At 40.8% G+C, this 21730-nt stretch overlaps 1 protein-coding gene and 1 non-coding gene across 3 annotated transcripts in view; both read left to right on the forward strand.

The window, feature by feature from the left end:
• LOC117993838 (irregular chiasm C-roughest protein-like) overlaps window positions 1–21730 on the forward strand; it is a 100213-nt gene that overhangs the window by 53545 nt on the left and 24938 nt on the right. For both annotated transcript variants that reach the window (XM_069507126.1, XM_069507127.1), the window contains exons 8-15: window positions 5960–6044; window positions 6769–6857; window positions 10252–10354; window positions 11973–12106; window positions 14286–14409; window positions 17248–17393; window positions 19566–19719; window positions 20461–20690. In XM_069507126.1, coding sequence (XP_069363227.1) covers window positions 5960–6044; window positions 6769–6857; window positions 10252–10354; window positions 11973–12106; window positions 14286–14409; window positions 17248–17393; window positions 19566–19719; window positions 20461–20690 — 1065 coding nt within the window. The remainder of the gene's footprint in view (window positions 1–5959; window positions 6045–6768; window positions 6858–10251; window positions 10355–11972; window positions 12107–14285; window positions 14410–17247; window positions 17394–19565; window positions 19720–20460; window positions 20691–21730) is intronic.
• LOC117994029 (U5 spliceosomal RNA) lies at window positions 18000–18114 on the forward strand. The gene has a single exon (XR_004675302.1). It is a non-coding gene; the product is annotated as a U5 spliceosomal RNA (small nuclear RNA).

Below are 21730 nucleotides of genomic sequence, written 5' to 3' on the forward strand. Positions count from 1 at the left end.
AGGCTCAGTTTTGAAGATTGAAATCAGTATCAGATATTAGTATAGACTATCCTGTGTCTAATAAGTAGACTGCCCGTTGCTGCCCGTCCAGCCGTCCGTCCGTCTGTCTTTTTTTAATTCATAGGCTAGCGCAAGAATGCAATCTGACCTACTGGCAAGTGGCAGCCTAAGATGGAGTACTCTTGTCTAGAAGATTCACTCTTGAATTGAAGGTACCCTTATTAAAACATAATAGGTAGGTAGAGAGTTACAATTTTCACGGATTACGTGTAGGTGTATTTCATGGCCGCTCTAACAACGAATAATAAAAATTTCGAATTCGGTATGGTAAAAAAATAAAAAGTATTTCTTGTACCTACTGTGGTACGGTACCTTTCGTGTGCGAGTCCGAAGCGCACTTTACCGGTTTTTTTCTCCTCGGATATTTACGGATATCGGGCACATCATTTCAAAGACAACAGTCCTAATTAAGATGAGACGTAAAGCGTAGGCCATAAAAACAAATACTCGCAACCTGCACCGATAGCAATATAAAATCGAATGAGACAAAATAAAAGTGTGCCGGGTTGCACACATAAATTACTCCTTAAGCCAAAGCCACCAATAAACGGATAAAGGAAAAACGTAACGAAATATAGAAACAGAAGGAAGAAAAACCTGCCCGCAAATTTTGTCTTTCCCGTGAATTTTCGCCGAATAGTCGAACTGTGTCCAGTATAAACTGGCCTACGAATATCGTACAGGCGGTCACAAGAAATGCTTCATCGTCATCATCGTCAATTTGGTAGAAACTTATTTGTAGAGATTTTCAGACACGTCATGGTCTTGCGTTGCTTATATAACTGCCAGCAGCGGGTTGATTCATTAATTCATTGTTCAACACTGAATGATAGCCACCGAGCTCATACGACATTGGTTGGTACTTGGTACTACATTGCCGCTTCACAATCTTCTATCTATATATATAAAAAATTCAAAGTCCTGACTGACTGACATATATATCAACGCACAGCCTAAACCGCTGATCCTAAAGACATGAAATTTGGAGGGTCTATTTTTTGTAAGGAGTAGGTATCCACTAAGAAAGGATTTTTCGAAATTCCACCCCTAAGTGGGTTAAATGGGGGGGGAGGAAGTTTGTATGAAAGTCCGTCGTTTTTCAAGTTATTTGCATGAAGATTGGTATTGGGGTTTTCTATCACAAATTAAGAAATACGTGTTTCAGGAAGCCCCCCCCCCCCCCCCAATAAAGATGGTCCCGGCTGTATCACGTGGTAAGTCGACGTAAGCCCGACTAGTTTTAAACCCATCCGGGGTCCTTTTCACACTCTAGCACCATTTCGCCCTAAATGTCTATCGGTTCGTCAAACTGCCGATATCAACATAAAAGGAATTTAGACCCTAGAGAATTACTATATGTAATACTAGCTGATGCCCGCGACTTAGTCCGCGTGGATTTAGATTTTTGAAAATCCCGTGGGAACTTTTTGATTTTCCGGGATAAAAGTAGCCTGTAACGCCTGTAACGCTCTAGGTCTTTAATTACACCCATGGTATTTATATTATATAAGATAATGTAATATTATACATAAAAAAATAGCATGTAACACATAATAATGAATGACAAGCTTTAAAAAAACATAGCTGTTCAGTCTCGTCCAACAAAGCAAGGCAAAATAAAACGAAAGCAAGCCATGTCAGCTATAAAAGGTCTCCGATCATCATGTTGGAGGACAAAAAAGCGGACACACAAAAAAAAATTACACCCATGGAAAAAATCACGTCGATCGTTGCTCTGTTGCGACGTGAATGAAGTACTGCAGTCTCGTACTTGTATCTGAATAAAAAAAAACCGGCCAAGTGCGAGTCAGACTAAGTAAAAGAAAAAAGACCAACAGTGGACAATGATGATAGAAGTGGTTAACGTGCCGTTTCACATCCAGTGTGATGTTTTACAAGGCTCACAACTTCCAGACTTGCGGCAATTTAGTACCGCGTCGAAAAATAGGGTGGGCCGCTGAAATTTGGTCGTGGTTTTATACTGGTAAAGTGAAAATAAGAAGGCAATGTAAGGCTCTAATTTTGCAACTACCCTCGGGAAGTGTCGGCAAAGCCTGTATTACGTTAGACGAAACTTTTTAAATGTTCAAATTCCGTTTTCTATTTGCTAGTAAAGTTTTAGATGGACTTATGTATTACGTTACGAGTATGCACAATTTCGAGAAAGAGGTCAACCGCTGAATCTAACTCGACTGGGCAGCGTTCAGGAAGCTTCGAGATGTCTTCTTGTCCAAAATTCCTCAGTGCTTGAAGACCAAAGTTTTAGAACAGTGCGTGTTGCCAGTAATGACATGGATCCGAAACATGGTCGCTAACTATGGGCCCCATAAGAAAGCTCAGAGTCACTCCGCACGAACATCCGCACTATCTCGCTCCGGGTTTTATATATATTAAACTAGCTTATGCTCGCAACTTCGTCCGCGTGGACTTCAAAAATTTCAAACTCTATTTCACCCCCTTAGAGGTTGAATTTTGCTGTGTGGGTGTGCGGGGCGTCCCCACACTGATTGTCATGTCGACCTGTCACGAACTTTACTACTATTATGGTAAAATTTGCATTAGGTCGCCTATTTTCATTATTTTTGCATTTTAAAGGAAGTTGGCGTAGGATACCTGATCATGTAGAATGCTACGTATGCTTCTAGTTGTGGTTGACCACAGAGCTCAAAATAGGTTCAGAATAGAAGCGAATAAGCGTTAGCTTCTCTGTCTGTGGATGTCTAGGAAGACATCAGTAATGTTCATGGAACTATGGGTCAGCTTAGCTTGTAGAAGAATAATAATTAGTTAGGTCGTGACAAACTGACACACTTTTGCATTTATAATATAAGTCTGAAGCTTTGCCTTACTAAAATTGGCGACGCACTGTGGCTAGTTTTACTATACACAATTACAAAACTAACTTAAATTGAAAGGTTTAAAATATTTACTTAATGCTATCCTTTTCCGCATATTGAAGCCTGCCATTTAAATTAAGTTTTAGTTATTAAGTTAGATATATTATTATACATTGTGTAGAACGGTCACTAACTAAACAGTCTCAGCATTACATTCAGCAAGTACTATTTCTATTATGTTATTTTCAATTCTGTGTGGTTGACCCCGGGAATTTCCCTTTCAAATAATCCTTTTTGAATTACTTACATTTGAATAAACTTTGTTTTGCTGATTTATCGTTTTAAACTGGTTTTAGTTGTTGCTAAAATATGTTGAAGTTTTACAACGCAAGAACTTTTATGGTGGGAAAGCTTATGTTTATAAAAGTTATTCTATTTAGTTATCAATAGAGTCAAAAGACTAGCTGATCCACCCCAGCTTCGCCTTTCATCCCTTATGAGAGCAGTTCATGCGATCCGAGTCCGTGAAAATACGGATATAAAAAACTCGGACCGAACTCGGATATTGTTTACGCACTAATCCGATCTCTGATTCAAATCCAAGCTATTCAGTGGACATGTTTGACATAATATGTACATCATATGTACGATTTGAATCCGAGGCACATCCGAGACATTTTCACGGATGACGGAGAGTACTCGGATCGCCGTAAGGGATGAAACTTCCGTAAATCCTTTCGTAGCAAACGCCTTCGTCGTAAAAGAAACCTACTCTCGAAATCTACGTAAAATCGTACGTAAAATCCACTGATTGATCTACCAACACACAGCCCACACAGCTGGGGTTAGAAACTTGAAATTTTGGCAGTAGGGTTTTTTATGAGGTAGGTACGCACCCGCTCAGAAAGGATTTTTTGTAATTCTACCCCTAAGAGGATTAAATTGAGGATGAAAGTTTGGATGAAAGTTTGTATGAAAGTCCGTCATTTTTCAAGTTAAGGTTCGTACGCACCTGAGCGGCGCGGCGCGGCGCTTCAGCGAGCTGCACGTCGCGGCACAGAGCGTCAAAATATCATTTCTATCATTTTGTATGGCGCATATCGCACTAGAGCGGCGCTGCACAGCGCTTCACCGCGCGTTGCCGCGCGGCACGGCTGGAGAGAATATTTTGAAGCGCAGCGAAGCGACGCGCAGTGCAGTGACGTTAGTGCGACATACCCAGCGGCGCGGCACGGCGCTTCGCGCTCGTACGCGAACGGGTATAAAAGTGACGCGCAAGTGACGCGAGGTGCCGCGTACTGAAGTTGTAGTGCGGTAGGCACCGTCGAGCGGCCTGAGGTGACGCGTTCTGCAGTCGGACTGAAGCGCCGCGCTGCGCCGCTCAGGTGCGTACGAACCTTTAAGGATATTTATTTGGGTTTTCGGGCAAAATCAGAATTTTTGGAAATCCCACCTTCTCACCGATTTTCATAAAATCCACTCGTGTGAAGCCGGGGCGAGTCAGCTAGCTAGCAGTGTAAAGCTAAAGGGTTAACGACAGTTTATCTTGCTTGGGTTCCTTAATCAAGGAATCCGTATGAAAGCATAAAAGTTCCTTAGAAGCCTTTTGATTGTAGACATGGATAAAGCTTATCGCAGCTTAAAACATGTAATTTGTAGTTGTAGGGATAACATAAGAAGTTGAAGTTACGATGGGGTGTGTTAATGGTTTTATTCAGGAGTTTAATACTATAGTCTACGGCTTCGTCTAGACAACTCATTGAACCCTTGAATGCTATCAGAAGATTATTAGGTATGCATATTATGCATATCATGCACTTTTGTTTGTTAGTTAGTGTTTTTTTATTTTTTATTTTATTTATTTATTTGGCACCCTAAATAGATTACAATCAGTATTCATATTATAAATGCGAAAGTGTATTTGTAGCCTATATCACCACCGTTGCACCGTTGCGACGTGATTAAAGGACAAACCGAGAAATCAACAAACCAACGAACAAACTTTCACATTTATAATAAGGGCACTGATTTCTCAATTACAAAGCTATTTAACATCGCATTGTAAAAAATGTTTTTGCAAGTAAAGAATTTTGAATTAATAAGTTTTTGAACGCGTAACTGGTTTTTTTTTTTTTCCCCACCATAAAGCACCATTATAAAATGGTAGCTTTATTGCTACTACCATCTAGCCTATGGGCTAATAAGTAATATTATTCTATCTTAAACTTCTACTTATGATTAAACGTAACTAGTGGTGGTTAATTTTTGTATTATTTTATTTCTTTATTATCTACTAGCGACCCGCCCCGGCTTCGCAGGGGGGCAATGTAGGTACTAATGTGGTGCCATTGCAGGTGTCATTGCCTCGGAAACTCTCAAATGAGAGATTTTTTTCCGACCTGATTCACATTATTTCGATTTCTCTAGGGATCTCTAATTTTTTGAGAATTAAACTATAGCTATAAACCTTCCTCTTAAATCACTCTATCTATTGGTGAAAACGGCATTAAAATCCGTTGCGTATTTTAAAAGATCTACGCGTTCATACATACAGACAGCGGGAAGCGACTTTATTTTATACGAGATGAAAATAGTTCTTCGTCTAAAACTCATTAGAATTCAGCAAAATTAGCAGCACGATGTGAGCTCAATAATAGTTATTTTATACAGCAGTCGGAGTTTCTCGGTTCGGATGTAGCATAACAATCCAATTACAAGATATTCTGCAGACTCAGGCTCGGGGGAAATGCGAGAAAAATTAAATGAGAAAACGACTCAGTTCTGTTTTGTGCTCTCGTAAAAATTCTTAATTGTATTTTGTTGAGATATCTGCATTTGTTTGTGCTATCATCATGATCACCCATCGCCGGCTCACTACAAAGCACGGGTCTCCTCTCGGCGTGAGAAGTGGTTTGGCCATGGTCTACCGCGCTGGCCATGTGCGGATTAAAGTTCCTTCAAAACCACGTTCTCAGTCGCATATTAGTAATTAAAATCCAAATCTAAATCTCTAGCCTTAGACAATAAGATCGACGATATTTTATAAAACTCTCTTGTTCTAGATACAATACGCACCGAAAGTGAGAGTTGTAATCAAATCAAGATCTACAAATGGCAGGATACATGAAGGAGATGCTCTAGTTGTCGGTAAGAAACAAAAACCTTTTTATAATTTGACTAGCTTTTGCCCACGATTTCGTCCGCGTGGACTAAACGAATTTCAAACCTCTATTTACCCTCTTACAGCGATCATGCACTCATCCGATCCGAAGTCGTGAAAATAGGGATACATAAAATATCTACGATATATTATGTCATAAGCTACCATACAAAACAAAAAGGAACGTATTTTCACGGACTCGGATCGGATGTGCGCAACTGCCGTTAGGGGTTGAATTTTCAAAAATACTTTTTTAGCGGATGTCTTTTTTTTAAATAGAGATAGCGAGCAAACAAGCAGGCGGGTCACCTGATGTTAAGTGATTACCGCCGCCCATGAACATTTGCAGCACCAGAGGAACCACCGATGCGTTGCCGGCCTTTTAGGAATTTGTTGGTCCGCCCCTTGAATAACCCCATGTTGTAATCTAGTGGGAACACCGCCGATGGGAGTTGGTTCCACGGTTTGCATGTGCGTGGAAAGAAGTATCTGGCACAGCGGACGGTCGAAGTCCACCAGACACCCAGGTGGTGAGGGTGAAATTCCTTACGGTGGCGCGCGGTGCGGTTTTAGAAAAATGAGGGTGGAATGTGTACGTAGAGCGGAGCGAGAACAATAATTAATCTATGGTCTACGTCATAATAGTTAGGTATCATTCACATATCACATTGTATAATAATCACTGATATCTACTCATACTTGTTGTCTTAGGATGCCAAGCTACAGCCAATCCGAGCAATCTCACCTACCGCTGGTATCTCAATAATGAACAAGTGCCTACGGCGAAGAACAACGAATTGGTAAGTGAATCAAATTCAAACTCAAATCATATTTTAATCGATTTATTTCAGTTCCATTGTAGGTATACTTTTTGACTGTCAATTGTAGAGTTTGTAAAATGAGATGTGGAATTTGTAAGAAAAGAGGTGATAATTATTATTGATTACGTACACGTGGATACTGTCAATTGGTCTTGTCCACAAGTTCAAAGTCACTAAGCGTGCTATGGGTATGGAGCAGACTATGTTGGGTGTCTCTCTGAGGGACAACTTCGCAACGAGGATATCAGTCGGAGAACCAAAGTAACTGATACAGCTCAATGAATTAGCCAGCTGAAGTGGCAGTGGGCAGGCCACGTCTGCCGCAGAACCGATGGCCGCTAGGGCAGACGTGTTCTCGAGTGGAGACTGGAGACCGCGTATCGGAAAGCGCAGTGTGGGACGACCTCCAACCCGCTGGACTAGCGGGAAGTGGGTGGATGAGGAAGGCAGAGGATCGTGTGTGGTGGCGCGCTCTTGGGAAGACATTATGTCCAGCAGTGGATGCAAACAGGCTGATTGATTGATTGACTTAAAACCAAATCTACAAGGGTTCGAAACGCGCCCTGGTCTGAGAAGAAATCATTAAAGATTCTCTACAGCAATGCCCGACTTCAGAGGATAGTCAAATCAACCGGCCAGTTACCTTCTAGATACCCAGTTATCAACCTAGATAATATATAACACGCGATAAATTTTGTTCCCGTTACGTACAGAAATCCTTTATTTGCAGATATGCTATCTGCATGCCCAGTCAGATCCATCCAGTAATTTGAGCTGTGCATTGCTAGATCAGTCAGTCAGTCACCTTTTCCTTTCGTATATTTAGATATCTATGTGAATGTGTGGTATAAGCTGTGGTAGCCTAGTGGTTAGGACATCCGCCTTCCAATCGGAGGTCGGGGGTTCGATCCCGGGTACGCACCTCTAACTTTTCGGAGTTATGTGCGTTTTTAAGTAATTAAAATGTCACTTGCATAACTGTGAAGGAAAACATCGTGACGAAACCTGCATGTCTGAGAGTTCTCCATAATGGTTTCAAAGGTATGTGAAGTCTGCCAATCCGCGCTTGGCCAGCGTGGTAGACTATGGCCAAAACCCTTCTCACTCAGAGAGGAGACCTGTTCTCTGTAGTGAGCCGGCGATGGGTTGATCATGATGATGTGAAAATAATCTTCACATCTTATGAGAGGGAAAATATAGGTATATGCCTACCTAATGCACAGCTTATGTAAAATGCACGTTGCAGATGTACTTATACCTACTCCCGCGTGAAAAAACTTGAAAATATGCTGCAACGTAAATTTTTGAACAGCTCTGCGCTAGGCGATATTGTGTTCCGTAGGTTATTATGGGCCTACAAAGGCGTAGTTTAGATAATATTATGACTATGCAGTATTCTATCTCCTTTATTATGCGACTACGGAAAGATTAGGGGTGGTACAACTGGTGGTAAGTGATCATGCAGTCTAAGATGAAAGCGGGCTAACCTGGAAGGGATGTGGAGGTTTTAATTAAACCCCTTTGGATTCTACACGCACGGCACGGCTTTGCCGGTAGTGTGGTAACTAGCCACGGCCGAAACCTCCCACCAGGCCAGACCAGAAATTTAGAAATTATAAAATTCCAAACCCCTGCAGGGAATCGAACCCAGGACCACTGCGCCAGGGAGGTCGTCAAATGGTTTTTATTTTATACTCCTTCATGTCCATGTCCGTGTTGCATGACCGTAATTGGGTCACAGTTTTTTAAAATAAAAAAGGCTTCATGCTAAGTGGCGGGTCACTTGATGTTAAGTGACTACCGCCCATGAACATTTGCAGCACCAAAGGAACCGCCGCGCCGATGCGTTTAGCCCCATTTATATAATATGTACCAAACTTCAACTTAATCGACTGGTCGAACTTAACAGATGGACATGACAGTCAGACAGACAGACACACAAGCGATCCTTTGAGGATTCCGTTTCATTTAAACGTACCCGGAACCGGAACCCTATGGAACCCTAAAAATTCGGGCTTTCAAAAACCGAGCCGACCAAAGTTCCAACCGACTTAGAATATCCCAAGGGTTCAATAAATATTATGGAGAAAAATTTAATTCCACACGGACGATGTTGGAAAGAAGACGTTATAAGGCGCAATGCACATGGACAGAATGGAGTGGAGCCAAGGCGTATATCGTGTTTTTTGACAACAGTTCAAACTAAGCTTTATTAATTATACATTATCATCATCATCATCAGCCTATGGAAGTCCACTGTTGGTCATAGGCCTTCCCTAAAGAGCGCCACCACACCCTCAGCATTCCTCATCCAGCCACTTCCCGCCAGCCTCTTTATATCGTCGGTCCATCGTGCAGGAGGGCGTCCCACACTACGCTTGCTTAAACGCGGTCTCCACTCAAGGACCTTCCGGCTCTAACGGCCATCGCCTCTACGACAGGCATGACCTGCCCACTGCCACTTCAGCTTGCTTGTTAACAGTTTCCCTGAGGGATGAGATCCGAAATTATTTATACAAAGATGTTTAAATAAATAGCGACTCATGTTACGACGCAATGAGGTGCAATTATTCAGCTCACATTGCGCTGTGGCGTATCGCTGCGAATCGCTAGAATATGGAACGCACTTCTGGCTTCAATTTCCCCCTTCACTTTTAATATATCCTAGGCTGCACAATCACTTGCCCAAAGGCCTGACTGCAGCCAAGTGCTTAGTCTATAAATTTAAAAACCATCAAGTGCGAGTCGGACGCACACACGAAGGGATCCGTACAAGAAATAACACTTTTTAATTATTTTTGTGACGTACCTGACCACAAACTCACGGTTTTCGAATTTTCCATTTTACTAGTGCTATAAGAAATTGCTGCCTGCCAAATTTCATGATCCTAAGTCAACGGGAAGTATCCTATAGGTTTTGATTTCCAAACAGACAGACAGACAGACAGACAGACAACGAAGTGATCCTATAAGGGTTCCTTTTTTTCTCTGGAGTCCCGACATCATCATCATCATCAACCGATAGACGTGCACTGCTGGACATAGGTCTCTTGTAGGGACTTCCACACGCCACGGTCTTGCGCCGTTTGAATCCAGCGACTCCCTGCGACTCGTCTGATGTCGTCCGTCCACCTAGTGGGGGGGTCTTCCAACGCTGCGTCTTCCGGTGCCAGGTCACCATTCCAGCACCTTGGGACCCCAACGACTATCGGTTGTATGAACTATGTGCCCTGCCTATTGCCACTTCAGCTTCGCAACCCGTTGAGCTATTATGGTAAGACTATAATTCTCAGACCAGAATCCGTTCCTTCCTCCGCTCCCGCTTCGGTAGGTGTGTTACATGCTTTATGTTTAATGTTGAATGTTGTTGCAGGTCATATCAAATGTATCCCGCAGGCACAATGAGGCGTCTGTGAAGTGCGAAGTTCAAAACCAAGTCGGCAAAAGTGCCGACTCCAAAACTTTGGAGGTGTCCTGTGAGTCATTCTTATGTTTTAGAAAATGTGAAATAATTTAAGAAAATAAGGGTTATTTTATTTCAAGCTTATGCTCGCGACTTCGTCCGCGTGGACTACAGAAATTTCAAACCCATATTTCGCCCCCTTTGGGGTTGAATTTTCAATTTTTTTTCTTAACGGATGCCTACGTCATAATAGCTATCTGCATGCCAAATTTCAGCCCGATTCGTCCAGTAGTTTGAGCTGTGCTAGAGATAGATCAGTCAGTCAGTCAGTCAGTCACCTTTTCCTTTTATATATTTAGATAACAGAAAGATTGAGTATGAAATCCGACGTTATTCCACTCAAAAAATTCAAAGTATCAAAAGGCCCGCAAATTGCTAATGCGCGTGGCCGCCATTTTAGTGACGTCAGCACTAGACTGAAGTTTCGAGTTGATGGTATATTTTTACTTAATCGATGTTAATGAGACATGGTTCCAGCGCAATAGCAATTTGCGGGACTTGCACAAAAACTTCGTCTTTTATGAAATAAATGCAAACCTGGCTAGATTGCACAATAAACATAGCTCGTAGAATGTCCTAGATCCTTGTACGACTGTCGTTGTTAAAGTTAAAAGTAAACAATCCTTCGAGAGTTGCATACGTCTTCGGTGTGGAAGCGTAACTTTGAAAAGTTTCTAGTCATATCCCCAGTGGGAGTTGTAGAACTTGCCGATTTAATTATGCACGTATGTGCTGCGACAAAGGTTATTTATTCATTTGTAGCTGCTAATATAACTATGAAGTACTACATGATGCTCGCGACTTTATTCACGTAGATTTAGGTTTCAAAAATTCTTTGGGAACTCTAAATGATGTTTCGGGATAAAATTAGCCTATCGTTCTTCGGGATGCAAGCTATTTCTGATGATTAAATAGATGCTGCTATCCGTTAAACAGATTTTGACTTATTTTGGTATAGAGATAGCTTGCATCCCACGGACGTACATAGGCTACTTTGTCTCGGAAAATCAAAAATTTCCTACGGCATAATTTTTTTTAAATCTATTTAGTACAGAGAAAGCTTGCATCCCATAGATTATACCACCCCAGAGATAGAAATAGAGAGATTTTTTAATTCAAATCAACTCACAAGTGCTTTTGAATCGTGAAAAGAACCTACCATTTAAAAGAAAGAAAAGAAGAAAGAAAACTAGTTTATTCATCTTATGCCTAAGGTACAAACAAACTTAAATCTTTATTTGCTTGAAATACCTTTGCTACCAAGAAGAACCAGCAAGAAACTCGGTGGTTGCAAGAACGAATATAGGCTAATTTTTATCCCGAAAAATCAAAGAATTCTCGCTTTAATTAGAGCGTGTGCCGTTTGGACTGTGGAGACGGTAGATCAGAATACAGTTGTCCCCACCTCCCGCGGGTGTCGCACGAGGCGACGTAGGGAACATAACCAAGAACGGGCAGCAGCGTCCTCTGTGCTACTACTACCATCTACTGCGATCACCAACCCGTCTGCCCAGCGTGGTTATTATGGGCAAACGCTTCCGTTGGGAGAGGCCTTTAGTCCAGCAGAGGACTGTTTTCGCTAGTGATGATGATGAATAATAAGTGTATCTATTTATTTTTCAATTGTTTAGATGGGCCAGCGTTTCGTACGAGACCTCAAAACGTGGAAGGTGATATCGGATCGGCAGCAACCCTCACTTGTCTGGTGGATGGTCACCCTCAACCCAAAGTGCTTTGGATGCGGTACGAGCAGGATAGAGTTATTGTAAGTTGTAGTTTTTATCGCGACTCTGCTTGAGAATGAGAATTGAAGCTAATGGTACGATTACACCTAACGAGTACAGTGGCGAGTCAGTGTCCTCGGCCGAGTACTCGGTTGGTATAAACACTTTAACGAGTGCAATTTCGCCGCAATTTCTCAGCCACAGCACTGTCTCGGCCTAGTGACATTTTACTGTCTCGCTTCACTACTCGGTAGGTGTAATCGTACCATAGTGGCTAGGCCCCTTATCAGAGTGAAATAGAGTGAGGGAACTCTCGGTTTGATCCTGCATCGACGATATGTCAAATATAAGGCTATGGTATAACGCGTAAAATTTAATTATTCACGCGCCATTTTGACTTTTTGTGACAAATTTTTGCTAGTTAATTTTATTTTAAAGGTGAACCATATTTTTGAGCTGAGTAAAAGACCGAGACAGTGGCATAGGCTACTATTTAAGCCGAAAAATCAAAGAGTTGCCACGGGTGTTTCAAGAACCCAAATCCACGCGAATGAAGGCGCGAGCATCATAATTAGTTTAGGTATATAAAAGTGTTAAAAATAGAGACATTTTTTTTTTTTTTTATTACAATAAAACTTAAAGCTAGCCTTATCTAATTACTATATAAATCATGACCGCGTGGAATGGTGCCAAGAATACTGGCTGCATTTCCGCGCTGGACAGCCAGGCTGATCCGTTGCGCAAAAAATGAGCCAGCCCTTCTGTCACCAGATGAGGCTATTAATCGCAGTGAAATGTCTCGTAAAAATTTTTTAGCACTAAGACTCCATGGCCCCAGGGTCTCCACGGCAAACGGCACAAAAATGTAACTCTCTATAAGAGAGGCATACTTGCGCCGCTTGCCGTTTTCAGCTGTTTCTGCTGCGGCTCCCGGTCTTGATGCTGTCTTCCTGATATGACACGGGGCCAATGTGTCAACGCAAGTTGCGTCCCACATTAGCGCCCTTCCCCGTTCCCAGGGAACCAGCGTCAATCCATCAGGTCTCTTGCCATCATCCCGACTAATCCCTGCCGGCTCAATGAGCGCAGGAATATTTCTGGTGGCAAGAGCTCTTTTAATTGTATCGTTAAGAGAGCCATGCCTAAACAGCCTACCAGAGCTCCTTTGGCAAGAGAGTCCGTGGATTCCAAATTTATCAACCTCTAACATTTTCTTGTCTAGAAACACTGAATCGATGTAACAAGTTGATAAAAGTTAACGAAGTTGATGTCAATTTGTCAAATTCGAGTGTCAACAGTGAGTATCGGGTGACGCCATAGTCATAGGACGGGTGACGCGGACAAATTGCGTTACGTCAGCTCCACGCTACGACGCTCCGGTCGGGATTAGGTCCATTGAAGTTACTCAATATAGGTGCGACACTCACTGAACATTGATACATGTATGTTCAGAACTTCAACTGGCGACTGACCTGTATCATTTGAATCACTGATATGGCATATAAATACGCTGGAAGAGGTGTGTCATAACATAATATATGACAGTTATGTTTTGTTCCGATTCGAAGCGCCCCATCGAGCATATTATCAAGAATTAAAATTGACACTTTGTGTAAAATGGTCTTCATGGTGACATTATGTTAATAGAATCTCATCAGTAGCGATTATTGAAGCGATTTAGTGTTCCACTACGATGGCGTGTAGAAACCAAAAGGCATGGGTTTAAGAAAACTGCCATACCCCTTCCAGGTTAGCCCGCTTCCATCTTAGACTGCATCATCACTCACCACCAGGTGAGATTGCAGTCAAGGCCTAACTTGTATCTGAATTTAAAAAAAATAGTCTCACATGCGACGCACACTGCTGCTATCAGCGCCAAAATGGTGAAAATTAAGTTGCTTCAAAAACAGATAGGAAATCGCAGGTCCAGCGGGTAATAGAGGTCAGTGAGATACACTTTCCAGTATTAGAAAATTCTCCTTCTTATAGCTAACCCGCTTAGCAGCAGTACAGATGCTACAGTGCGACAAGGTTATCTTGGCGCGTGGCAAAAATCTGGACTAACGTTGCCGTCAAGTGTCCCCTTTGTTCTTGTTTGAATGTTCTAAGCCTTTGTTCTCCAACAGCGCCCCCCTGTCAATGTCATTCAAGTGCCAAGAGAGCCTTACCGCACTGTACGTTGGTAGAATATAGTCTAATATTACGATATATTGTCAACAGAGAGTGGCCAAGTCTGCCAACCTATCCGTGACGATCAACAAGCAGACCGCAGGCCAATACTGGTGTCGAGCGTCTGTGGAAGGGTACCAAGACATCGAAGCTCCTGCCATGGTTTATGTTAAAGGTGAGTTTGAATAGACTTGCGAAAAGTTTTCAAAACATTTTTAGCCTGTGTCACTCAAGATGATGTAAGGATTTTAACGATATCTCATACCAAATCTGTTCAAGCATATGGAAGTGATGGAGGAATAAAGAAACACACATACATACATATCTGAAAACACCACACACCGTTTTTTATCCGTTTCGGGCAGTTGTGCAAAAAATTAGGTAAGTAGATATAACTCCTGACGCTTTGTGTCAAATTTCATGTCTAAAGTACGATTTCTATTTTTATTTTAAAGGTAAACCGTACTTTTGACATGACAGTTGACCCATAGAGTTAAAATGCCGCGTGAGGAGTCATTTTGTACGGACTATAGGTATTTTTTTATTTCTGAAATTAACTCCTTATTTATTAAGTCAGGGGAAAAGTTAATAATATTTAAGACCACGATTAAATCCTCATTTTTGTACAAAGTTGAAAATCTTGGGTACAAGGAACGCGCAAACAAAGTTTTTAAGTGATGACGTCATTTGCGCCGCCATTCCGCAGCGTCGCAAACTTTGCGCAGTAAATTTGCCACGGGGTTCACTCGGCGACTTTGTTCTACAGTTGTTCTTGTAGCGGGGAAAGGATTTTTGTTAGCGCCTTGAGAGAGTAAATCCCAGGAAAAATAGCGCTTGCAAGGTAGCGGTTTTACTGAAAATAAAAAAGAATCGAAAAGTTCTCGGAAAAGAGGGGTTTTTATAAACTTTTTCCGTGACTGCCCAAAAACGGAAAATAACGTTTTCAGGGTTTACGTAATATTATAATGTATGAATGTAAGGTTTTAGGGTTCTGCAGCTCTAAAGGAAACAAGGAACCCTTATAGGATCACTTCGTTGTCTGTCTGTCCGTCTGTCCGTCGTGTCTGGCAAGAAAACCTATAGGGTACTTCCGGTGACCTAGAATTATGAAACTACATACAGTTTCATGATTCTAGGTCAGGAAAAAAAGAAAAAAAAAAAAAAAAAGTACCTACGCCAAAAGTGATGAACATCGATTTGTAGAAGGAGACAGCATATTTGTAGAGCACTGTCTCGGTCGTTGAGGCCGACAAAGCGTCATATGGGTATGAGTGACAGAGACGACGCTTTACAATAATTAATGAAATGAAAGGCCGATGTTCATCACTTTCAGCCGCGCACTGTACTACCTGTGAAGTAGTCCATAATATGATCTAGTGGGTAGGTTGGAAGACCAACCATTAGGTGGACGGACGACATCAGACGAGTCGCAGGGAGCCGCTGGATCCAGGCGGCGCAAGACCGTGGCGTGTGGAAGTCCCTACAAGAGACCTATGTCCAGCTGTGGACGTCTATCGGTCGATGATGATGATGATGATTTCTAAAATAGTCCATCTCTAGTGGATACAGATACGCGTTGCCGCATAGAAGTCACGAATTCAGAACTTAACTCGCGGAACGTGCCCGCAGATAATTAACATGCTATACCAGCGCCGCATATGAAATGCGAGTTTCAAACATCCATTTGTACGAGAGTGTATTGAATTCCCTGATTTTCCATTTCGAAATTCAACTTTTTGTGCCACCGAAATCCGTTTGCCCCAAATAAAATCTTAGGAAGTAATTTGACAAACCAAAATATACTACTACTACTAACATACTATGTCACGGTAAATAAAGAATATTACATTCTTTATTTCTGAGAGTAGTGACTCTTTCCATTAACTACATAATGGTTAGGATTTTCTTGTGAATGATATCAGACCGTTTCTCGAGTGTATATTCAGTCGAGTGATTGATTTATTCACTTTGTTTTCATTCCACGTTCATTTTTGTTTCATTTTGTGTTGGTTGACGTTTGATTTCGAGTGAGGGATGCCGAATGAATGACAGAAATAAACAAAAATGAACCTTATGATACTTACTACCACCACCATTAATAGAGTGGGCTCCCAGATTTAGCTAAGCAGGCTAAGCATATGAAAAGGCTTTTCTCCTGATTTTTCACATGTTTTTCCTAATAAAGTCCATCTCTAGTGGATACAGATACGCGTTGCAGCATAGAAGTCACGAATTCAGAACTTAACTCGCGGAACGTGCCCGCAGATAATTAACATGCTATACCAGCGCCGCATATGCAGTGCGAGTTTCAAACATCCATTTGTACGAGAGTGTATTGAATTCCCTGATTTTCCATTTCGAAATTCAACTTTTTGTGCCACCAAAATCCGTTTGCCTCAAATAGAATAATTATTCCGGAAATAAAAACTTTTGATTTTAACTTATTTCGTAGTTTAACGACATATTTTAATTTAGATAACGGGTAGGTACATACCACCGCAGACCCGTCGTCGTGACCACGACTCGTGCAATTGGGTTGAATTATTGAAATTAATCGTGGTGCGTACCCGTTATTACAGTCAGTCAGTCAGTCAGTCACCTTTTCCTTATATATATATTTAGATTCTATTTTTCATTAATTTTGAATTTTATATTTTACTAGCTTATGCTCGCGACTTCGTCCGCGTGGACTACACAAATTTCAAACCACTATTTCACCCCCACTGCTATCGCCTATCTCCTTCTAAAGATCGATGTGCATTACTTTCGGCCGCGTATTGTAAGTTTTTTTTTTTTTTAAAGAATATTAGCTATATTAAATGACTGATATTCCCCTTTCCTCTCCAATTAAGCGTCAGGCTTGTGCTAGGAGTAGGTACGACAATAGTGCAACGGGCGGGATTTGAACCGTCGACCTTTCGGTTTTCAGTCCACTCCTTGAGCTATTGAGGCTTCGAAAGTAGTAAGTAAGTATTTACATCGTCTGTTGTACTATAATTGTGTTTCTTTTTAGGTCCTCCAAGAATAATGTCAAACCAAACACAGTATGGAGTGGAAGGTGGAAGCGTCCATATCGAATGCGTGTCTTTCTCAGTACCGAAACCTGATTTGGTGATTTGGAGTTTTGGTGGAAGCGAGCTCAACTCTTTTCATAATCACGTAAGATATTAATAGGATCTTGGACTGTAGTAATAAAATGATGTGATTTTTTGTATTAGTCCCACAAATTGCTAATGCGCGTGGCCGCCATGTTAGTGACGTCAGCACTAGTCTGAAGTTTCGAGCTGATGGTATATTTTTATTTCAGCGTCACGGACGGTTCCAGCGCAATAGCAATCTGTGGGACTTATAACAACAAACATTTTTTTCGTTTCGTCGAAGAAACCCTACAAAAATATGAGGATGTTATGCGAAATCACTTTCGTAAAAGTTTAATTGAATCAAAACTTTTTAAAACTTTTCTATTCTGAATTACGTAACAAATAAACAGAACGATAAAGAAATCTCAAGTTGGTAGGTAGGTATTTATTGACAGCGCGCGGCGTGGTTGTTTTTTTATTAATGAATTAATCATTAAATTATTATCATTACAATAACCACTACTAAAACAGCAAATAATAAATAGTCAGTGCTGCCATCTTTAATGATCTATGCAAACAACTGTTAAATCCTAAACCCGTCGATAGATGTCGCTGTCCCTAAAAAGTTCAAGGTATCGTTTGGCTCACAGCAGATGTATAATAGTTTGACCATGCGTAGATATCGTCACTCTGGTTTCCCTTCAAAACGTATAAATCTTTCGCCTTTTACTAAAGATTTCCGTGGAGGGGAACACTCAAATGAGTCTTTACAATTTTTGACGCCCTACGATCGTAGGGCTTATAATAAATATCAAAGCTTTACTTAATGATACTGAATATACTTATTTGATTTTGATATTTGATAATAAATAATAATCTCTCTGTATGTATAATGTAATAACTATTTTATTTTATTTTATTTTATTCGTTTTTTGCAATCAACAGCGATATATACAATATAATTTTACATAATAACAGACTGAAAATAAGGCCAAGTAGGATTACAATGTGGATATCATGTTATCATCAGTATCATAATACTATGTGGAAAGAGCAGTGATAACCTAGTGGTTAGGACGTCCGCCTTCTAATCGGAGGTTAGGGTTCGATCCCGGGCACGCACCTCTAACTTTTCTAAATTATGTGCATTTTAATTAATTAAATATCACTTGCTTTAACGGTGAAGGAAAACATCGTGAGGAAACCTGCATGCCTGAGAGCTCTCCATAATGTTCTCAAAGGTGTGTGAAGTCTACCAATCCGCACATGGCCAGCGTGGTAGACTGTGACCAAAACCCTTCTCACTCTGAGAGGTGACCCGCGCTCTGTAGTGAGCCGGTGATGGGTTGATCATGATGATGATGATGATGTGGATATCTACTCATGTGATGTGATAATATGATGCTCGCGATTGCGTCTGCGTGTATTTAAGACGTGTCGCCATTGATACGGCAATTGCCGTAATGTTAGGTAATTTGAGCACATAACAGACGATACGGTATAACTATATACGGCAATCCAATATTGTTTCAAATCCTTTATACACCGTCCGTCCATCCGTCCGTTTTTGTGTGAGATACGCAACTTGACGACAACTCTAGTCGTGGATGCGTCCGAGTCGTAATATCTCGCAAGACGACTGTGGACGTCTATCAATCGCGGTTCTTAGCCATAGCTTACGGACGCGTCCCATAGTTTGTTTCACGCTTTAACCTTGTGTTTTGTTTATTTATTTATTTTATATAGTTGTAATACCTAGCTGTAAATTATTAATTACTATTCATATCTTATGTTTGGGAAGGCACTGGCCCCTAAGACACGGGGTTTCCTAGTTTAGGGGTCAGGATTCCAGAGAGTTGATTACTGTACTGAGTTGTTTAAATAAATAAATATTATTATTATTATGATTTATGACTGAGAAATAGAGCAATGAGAAGATCTAGGAGCGTGCTAAAAGGTGCTTCCGTTTTTTCATTCTTACGTACGGAGCCCTAAAATGTATCATTGGTAACATCGGTAAGCTTTCGCCGATGCGTCTATATCAGAAGTGCTTCGAGTTTTCCAAACGTTTGTCTAATCTATTCTTGAACTGGTTAACACTAACAGAACTTTACACACAATCCTTAGGCAATTTATTTCATATGTGCACAACTCTGTTGGTCAGAAAGTGTTTTGATGGATTTGACGATGGCAATTGATATTGTAGCTTCATATCCCCCTAAATCTAGGATAATATCAAACTTTTTTGCAGGACTATGTATTCTTGGAAGAGTCTCTGCCAGACGGATTGACCAAGTCCACGCTGATCATACGGGAGAGCCAAATGAAACACTTTGGTCCCTACAACTGTACTGTGTCCAATGCATATGGAACCGATAGTATGGAAATTAATGTTATACCTGACAGTAAGTATACCCTACAGCGACAGGTCGAGATGGTAATCGGGGTATGAGGCGAAGGGACGCACTGCACACCCGCACGTCACCCGCGCTCGCCCGCAACAGGTTAGCGCGGGGAGTCCCAATTACTCTTCAATGCTGATGCTGCAAGCCTGCAAGGCACGGAATGAACTCCTGAGCCGTGTGGATTTGGAAAGTTTAGCTAGTGAATTGATATTTTAGGTACCTAGCAATGACTACTTACACCAAAAATCTTAAAATAAAATAAAATATATTAAAAAAACCGACTTCCAAAACCACTACAAAGTAAAAAATAACTTTTGTTTCAACTAGAAATCAAGTTGCGATGCTCGCCCGACTTTAACATAGGTACATAAACTTGTACAAACAAAAGTTTTTTTTTACTTTGTAGTGGTTTTGGAAGTTGGCTTTTTAATAAATAAAATTCTTATATCCATGCATACTTATTAAAAACTAGCTTATGCTCGTAACTTCGTCCGCGTGGACTACACAAATTTCAAACCCCTATTTCACTCTATTAGGGGTTGAATTTTCAATAATCCTTTCTTAGCAGATGCCTACGTCATAATAGCTGCATGCCAAATTTCAGCCCGATCCGTCCAGTACTTTGAGCTGTGCGTTGATAGATCAGTCAGTCAGTCTTCTTTTCCTTTTATATATTATTTAGATTTTTTATAATTTTTTTTTTCAAAAGCTCTTTTGTATAAATCGTCATTTTTGTTACAGAATCAATTCCTCTCATAGTAATAGTATGCACCGGATCTTCGATAACGATAGTCATTCTTATAATCATGCTCTCGATAATGCTGTGTCACCGCAGAGCCGCTAAGGACGTGAAGAAGCCCGATATTACGGAAGTTGGCAAAACTTGCGACCCCTACAAGGATAGCGATCGGAACTCTAATATAAGTGACTTGAAGCTCGAGTTGAGACAGGTTGAAGGGAGCTGTGATATGGTGAGGGAACTTTTGATATCATTTTGTTTTGAGTAAATTTTTACTCGACTATAATATTATAGCTTGAAACTTGAGTTGAGACAGGTTGAAGGGAGCTGTGATAATATGGTGAGGGAACTTTTGATATCATTTTGTTTTGATTAATTTTTACTCGACTATAATATTATAGCTTGAAACTTGAGTTGAGACAGGTTGAAGGGAGCTGTGATATGGTGAGGGAACTTTTGATATCATTTTGTTTTGAGTAAATTTTTACTCGACTATAATATTATAGCTTGAAACTTGAGTTGAGACAGGTTGAAGGGAGCTGTGATAATATGGTGAGGGAACTTTTGATATCATTTTGTTTTGATTAATTTTTACTCGACTATAATATTATAGCTTGAAACTTGAGTTGAGACAGGTTGAAGGGAGCTGTGATATGGTGAGGGAACTTTTGATATCATTTTGTTTTGATTAATTTTTACTCGACTATAATATTATAAGTCACTTGGAACTCAAGTTGAGACAGATTGAAGGGAGCTGTGAAATGGTGACGGAATTTAATTAATCTATGTAATTTGGTTTTGAGTAAATTTTTACTTGACTATAATATAAGTGGCTTGAAACTCGAGTTATGACAGGTTGAGGGAGCTGTGACGTTCTGCACTTTGGAAATTTAATACTTTACTGGACAATTTGGATACTTTTGTTAAAAATGTTTACACTAGTATTCTAAATTGTTCAATAAGTAATCAAGGATGGTCCCAGGTTTCTCTTCCAATTAGGTATTGTGGGCAACACAGAAAAACCTGCGTTCTGTCACCCGTGAGTGGAGGTGTGACAGCGCGCGGGAGTAAAAATAGGGACGATATAAAAGTAATTAAGCGAGATATAAGTACTAGGTGATTAATTAAGCTAGATATAAACTAAGTGGATGTGACAAGTGTACCTGAATATAAGACTGTGGACATTGGAACTGCGTTTGATTCATACTAGGGTCATCCCAAGACTAATAAACCCGGATTGGAGGTTAAGTTGTTTATATCAGAAGATTGGAT

This window comes from Maniola hyperantus, chromosome 25, assembly GCF_902806685.2.
Source record: "Maniola hyperantus chromosome 25, iAphHyp1.2, whole genome shotgun sequence".
Taxonomy (NCBI): domain Eukaryota; kingdom Metazoa; phylum Arthropoda; class Insecta; order Lepidoptera; family Nymphalidae; genus Maniola; species Maniola hyperantus.